Source organism: Callithrix jacchus, chromosome 10 (assembly GCF_049354715.1).
Source record: "Callithrix jacchus isolate 240 chromosome 10, calJac240_pri, whole genome shotgun sequence".
Lineage (NCBI taxonomy): Eukaryota > Metazoa > Chordata > Mammalia > Primates > Cebidae > Callithrix > Callithrix jacchus.
In genome coordinates, this window is record NC_133511.1 from 66,266,527 (window position 1) to 66,273,014 (window position 6,488).

Consider the following 6,488-nt stretch of genomic DNA (forward strand, 5'->3'; position numbering starts at 1 on the left):
GGGTGTCTGCGCCAGAGATTTCCCAACTCCAGAGCGGGAAGGTGAAGCAGAGCTGGCTGGATTTGGTCTTGGTGGTGGGGGGAGACAGGGCTGTGGAGAGGGGAGATCTAAGCCCCCAAACCTGGGTACTACCCCCTCCCTCTCTACTGGAACGTTTCCCACTTTCCTCCTATACCTTACTCTTAGGAAGATGGACCCAGATGGGGCTTCTCATCAGGGAGGGAAGGTGCCAGAGGGGGGGTATTACCAACAGGTGTCAGGAAAGCAGCTCTGTCCCCAGTGTTGGTTGTTTGAAAGCTGGGTCATGTGCCCCAGCTGTGGGATGGGACAGTCATCTCCACGCTCCCTGTGGGCTCCAAACCCTTGCAGTTCCTCCCGGCCCAGGGCTTTTCCAGTCCCCAGCACTGCCTCTGTTGTGCACGTGCAGATACATGCGCCTCTTCTCTCTTCTGCCCTCCTCCACACAGGTCACTGGAACGTCTTCCTAGCCCAGACCCCGGAGCTGAAGGTCACAGCCAGTCCAGACAAAGTGACCAAGACATTATAACAAAGCCCTAAACAGTTGCAGATAGGAGCTTTATCATTGTTGTTATTATATATATTAATAAATAAGAAGTTGCATTACCCTTAGCCCTGCCTTCTGGGTTCACATCCAGTCTCCCGCATGATCTCCCAGAAACTCTGCAAGGTAGGCCTTGTTATCCCCATTTTACAGGGGTGGAAACCCCGAGATCAAGAAGGGACAGAGAATGGTCCCGGTCCTCACAGTGAGTTGTCACGGGAGCCAGGGCTAGCTCCCCCAGCCCCTCACCCAGGCCCCCCCACTACAGCGCCTCCTGCTTTTCCAGGCAGCCCCCCTCCAACAGCTCTTTGACACTGAGCCTCAGAAAGAGGAATGACTCTAATTAGCCAGGGGAGGGCATTCACGGAGCCTAAAAGCACTTTCCCAACAAATATTCCTGGGATCCTCACCACTGTCTTCACACCCTACCTGAGGAAGCGGAGTTAGGGAGGAGCTGCAGGCAGTCATTTGCCCAAAGCTGCAGAGCTGCTGAGCAGATCTGGAGTTGGAAGCCAGATCTCTCACTTCAGGCTAGCACTCTGTCCCCAGTTCCACAGCATGGCCAGTGTCAGAAGCCTAGATAGCCTCACCTCAGAGGATTTCCAAGACTAGGTGATCAGATTGCCAGCCTGGCACCATGCTCTGAGAAAAAGGCCCAACAGTTACAATTAAAGACACCATTAGGGGCAGGCGTGGTGGCTCATAACTACAATCCCAGCACTTTGGGAGGCTGAGGCAGGCGGATCATCTGAGGTCAGGAGTTCAAGACCAGCCTGGTCAACTTGGTGAAACCTCGTCTCTACTAAAAATACAAAAAATTAGCCAGGCATGGTGGTGCATGCCTGTAATCCCAGCTACTCAGGAAGCTGAGGCATGAGGATTGCTTGAACCCAGGAGGCGGAGGTTACAGTGAGCAGAGATCATGCCACAGCACTCCAGCCTGGGTGACAGAGGAAAAGTCCATCTCAAAAAATAATCATAATAAAATAAAGACACCGTCAATTATTTATTCTGCCCATGTGTACAAATCCTTATAATTTCAAAGATGTTTTAATGCCCTTGATTTCACTAAAGGCGAACAGAAGAGGCACTACCCATACTCTACAGAGGAGGAGATGGGCTTAGGACCACCACATGACTTCCCCAATGCCTCACAGTGGTGTGCTGAAGCCAGGGCTAGAACTCAGGTGTCCCAACCCCAGGCGGGGTTTTCTCCTCAGAACAGCTGGTCTCAAATCTCTCACAACCATGGCTCATCCGTCCCCTCCCCAGAAATGGTGGACAGTAGTCTGCTGACTGGACTAGATTTGGGGTTGAGGGAGAGTGGGGAGCAAGTGTGTACGTGGCATCTCACTTGGTGACACCTTCTGGGAGGAGAAGCCAGAAGTTTCAGCTGAGCACACACTGAGGAAGTATCCACAGACCTCTGCGTATATGATAGGTCTGGGGAGAAAGCTGGGCTAGAGGTGGGGAGTTGGAAGCTACTGGCCTGTAGGTGGTAACTAAAGCTGGGAGGGGGTGCACTGGCCTGGGAGAGATGGAGGAGTAAACAGAATAGGAGCAGGATGGACCCGGAGCAACAGCAAAGGGTTGGCATGGTGGACAGGGAACAGGTAGGGGAGCAGGGCACTGAGAGGGCCAGGAGTGAGGCTGGCAATGTGACCTTCAAGGAGACAAGGAGGCTCCAATGGCCACAGCAGGGAGCTAAGTCAGGAGAGCTGGGAGGTGGGAGCTGGGTTTTAGGGGCCGAGACGGCTTCTGGGAAGTGAGGAAACAGACAAGTGTTTTGAAAAAGCTGGCAATAAAGAGAGGCAGGGCCGTGTCTACTGTGCACATGGGCTTGAGGAAGACAGCTTTTTGGCTAGGAGCAAGTCTCGGTGATGAGGCAATGCCCCAGGAGAGGGGAAAGTCAGGAGAAATGGGAGTGAGGATGGAGAAAGGATTTCGGGGTAAGTTAAATCCATTCTTCCTTGGCCTCTAACCACCAGCTGCATAACCCTACTCATCTCCCCATGAGTGTGATGAGGGAGAGGGGAGTGGGGGTCTGCTAGGGCTGACTAGCCCTGCCTCCCATGACGTTCCCAAGGCTCCATCAGGGAATCCCATGGGATCCACTGTCCCACTGGTGGCCAGGCTGGGCACAGAGTGGGCTCCAGCTGGGGTAGTGAAATCCCGCCCATTGGTTAACGAAGCACATTCAAATCCATTGTCTCATCTGATCCCTACACAGCCCAGTGAGGTGGGGCTTGTTAACCATATCAGACAAGGGAACTAAGTAAGGCTCCAGGGAGAGGTCACAATAACATGGGCAGTTTGATTCCAACGGAGGCCTATGATTCTACATCCTAAAGACTTAATTTTATTTATTTTTTTTTTTGTGCAACTTCATGGAGGACATGAGAAATTTTGTTGCATGTATATAACATGTAGTGATCAAGCCAAGGTATTTAGGGTATCCATCACCTGAATACATTTTTGTTAAATATAGTCACCTTACTGTGCTATCAAACGCTGAACTGAATCCTTCTGTCTTAGTGCATGTCAGTACCTTCAGCCCAGTGTTCCTCATCCTCCCACTCCCCACACCCTTCCCAGTCTCTGTCATCCGCCTTTCCACTCTCTACCTTTATGTGATAGGAATCTGTATCCTTATGGGTCCTGGGCAGGGGCAGGCACCACAGACCTGGGCTCAGAACCCCCATTCCACTCGGTCTTCCCAGGTAGCTTTCTGGCCCTGAAATGTGATCATCCTTCATGATGTCAGGCCCAGCCTCCAGGGTTCCTGGGGATGTTTCCTCCTCCTCTGGCAGTTGTCACATCACTTCCCCTTGTCCCCCCACGAATGCTGGGCTCTGGAAAATGGCAGTATTTCTGAGAAACAGGACGTGGCCTGTGGTTTAGGGCTAGCCTGGGGGTGAGGGAAGGCCTGGGGCCCCACTGGGCACAATGGCATCTCTCTCTGGAGCTGGTTCAGCCACCCTGCTTCCCCTCACCCTGGTCCGAGGAAGACACCCCCTTCCTGCCACATCCTCCATCAGTGTCAGTTCATGGAATATGAGCAGGAACTGCTGTAGGAGGCCGGCTGAGTTTGGAAAGGGGATGGGTTGGCATGGATTTCTATGTATAGGGCTTTTTCTCAGACTTTCTAGAATTAGAACCTTGATCTCTGGTACCCAGCTCAAGATTGATTTAATGACCACATAAAATTTGATTTCTCTCACCAATCCCACCTCTATCTTCCCTCAGCATATAGTCGAGCTCACATATTTGCCCAAAGTCAAACAGCAACTGGGAGATGGGGCTGTGATTGGAACCCACAGGGTCTCACTTCAAAGTCCGGGCCTCTCCTGCCCGGTGACATCTGGGCCGAGGAGAAGATCAGCCTTCTCACCAGCTCCCCTGCCAACTACCTCTCTTCCCCAAGTCCTGCCTCTTCCCAGGAAGTCTTGCCTATCAGAATGGCCTTTCAAAAACACAAATCTGACCATGCCTCTCCCTTATTAAGCCCCTCTCTGAATGACTTTCCTTTGTCCTCAGGATGACACCAAAGCTCCCCGGCACTCCCTGACCCTTTATGATCTGATTCCTGCTGCCTTTTCAATCCAACCATTGGGTTTATCTCCCAGCAATACCCAAGGGTCCTGCTGCATCATCTGACCAAGATGGAATGGATCTGGGATCCAGGAAGACCTGAATGTTGGACTCTGACACTATCAAGAATGTTCCCTCTCTGTTCTCAACTCTGTTGCCCCTGAATAGCCACACCTTCTCTCCAACCAACTCACTGTGCACTGTTGAGCATCCTAAGAGCTCCCAACCAGATTGGGTACAAAGGACCTTCCTTTCCCACTCCAATAGAAGTGCTTTGGGGAGGAACTCTGACTGGTCCATACTGGGTAACATACAGCCAGTCTTGGATAGTTAGGGATGAGGTGATAGCATCACATGATTGGAGTGGGGGAAGAGCAGCACCCCAAAAGTAAGGGAGTGGGTAGCAAACACAGGGAGGGGTCACCAAAGGGAGCCCTGTTCCCAGACCACCACTGCTACAACTTTCTTTTTTCTTTTTTTTCTTTTTTATTTAAAGATGGGGTTTCACCATGTTGGTCAGGCTGGTCTTGAACTCCTGACCTCAAGTGATCCACCCGCCTTGGCCTCCAAAGTGCTTGGATTACAGGCGTGAGCCACCACACACCCAGCCTGCTACAACTTTCTTGGACCCATGTCCTCTCTTCCATGCCTTTGATAAGCTATTTCCTCTTTCTGGAATGCCTTTCCCTATTTTATGCCTGTACAATTCCATTTTATCTTTTGAGACTGGAAAGATAAAATGATGGCTCATGTCTATAATCCCAGCACTTTGGGAGGCTGAGGCAGGCAGATCACCTGAGGTCAGGAGTTCGAGACCAGCATGAGCAACATGGAGAAACCCTGTCTCTATTAAAAACACAAAATTCTCCAGGCGTGGTGGCACACACCTGTAATCCCAGCTACTTGGGAGGCTGAGGCAGGAGAATCACTTGAACCGGGGAGGCGGAGGCTGCAGTGAGCAGAGATTGAACCATTGCACTCCAGCCTGGGCAACGAGAGGTTGGGCTTTGCAGGGGTAGGGCTTCCCTTTTTTGAAACTCCATCTCAAAAAAAGAAAAAGAAAGGAAAGCCCTGCCTAGTCCTCAGCTGCCCCTGCATTGTCGGCTCCTCACCAGTGGAACTCATCCTTTCATACTGTAGTGATCTGTTTCTCCCACAGGACAGTAAGTGTCTGGAACCAGAGACCACATGTTATCATCTCTGCACTTCCAGCCCCTAGCATGGTCCCTAGACTACAAGAGGCATTCAATATATGCTAACTGAAGGAAGTAAGCATGACAATGATGGTAAAGGCAACGGTGGTAAGAGGTGGTTGACTGCTGACACAGAGTAGGCACTTAATAAATGGTTGTTCAACTCCTGAATGATCACCACTACCATTGCCACTGCCATTCCCACCACCACCACCACCATTACTGCCCTCTCCACCACCAGGACTACCCCTTACACTTGCAGGGCCCAGGCAAGAAGGCACATGGAGACTACCTACTACATCCTAAATATTTACATGAATATGTTTTGTGTTCCTACCTTGACAAATATAACTTCTTAATGGTCTAGAAGGCCAAATTCAAATGTAAAATTTCATGAATTCTTGGCAAGAATATATAAACCCAGGGAGAGCCAATCCTTGACCCCTGGCTTCCAGCTGTTGGCCCACTTCTTTCCTCATTTCATCTCCATCCTCTACTGTAAGGGGTCCCATACACACATGTATGGACACCCCAATCTGCATGTCTATGGTGGTTTTAAAACATGTCCACAAATGCTTTTATGCTCCTCCCATTGAGAGATAGCCCATGTGTGGCCCATGTCCCCTCCCCTTAAATTTGAGTAGGCTGTGACTCATCTGTACCAATAGAATGAAACAGAAATTATAAGGGGTGAATTCCAAGGCTAGGTCAGAAAAGGCAATGCAGCTACTGCTTTGTTTACAGAGATAATTGCTTTTGGAGCCCTGAGCCACTTGTACAAAGTCTACCTGCTATGAGGCCACCATACGGTGAGGAAGCCAAGATGACATTGGTCACACACATATGTGCTCCACTCAACAGCCCCAGCCAAACTCTGGCCAGCTATCGGAAACAGCAAGCAGATATGATAATAAAGACCCCTCCAGGGGACTCCAACCCCCAGCCTAGAGTCTCCCCGGCTGAGACCCCAGACATTTTGGAACAGAGACAAACCATTGCCACTGTGCCATGCCCAAATCACTGACCCACAGAATTCATGAGCATTAAAAAACAGCTGTTATTGGGCTCACACCTATAAACCCAGAACTTTGGGAGGCTGAGGCAGGAGGATCATTTGAGCCCAGGAGTTTAAGACTAGCCTG

At 50.6% G+C, this 6,488-nt stretch overlaps 1 protein-coding gene across 6 annotated transcripts in view; it reads left to right on the forward strand.

Annotated features, from left to right (window-relative positions):
- The window catches only part of CHRDL2 (chordin like 2), a 39,653-nt gene extending 39,023 nt beyond the window's left edge, over positions 1-630 (forward strand). For all 6 annotated transcript variants that reach the window (XM_003734174.5, XM_009007435.5, XM_009007436.4 and 3 more), the window contains one exon: positions 468-630. In XM_003734174.5, coding sequence (XP_003734222.3) covers positions 468-558 — 91 coding nt within the window. In that variant the 3' untranslated portion in view covers positions 559-630. The remainder of the gene's footprint in view (positions 1-467) is intronic.
- Positions 631-6,488: the final 5,858 nt, after the last annotated feature.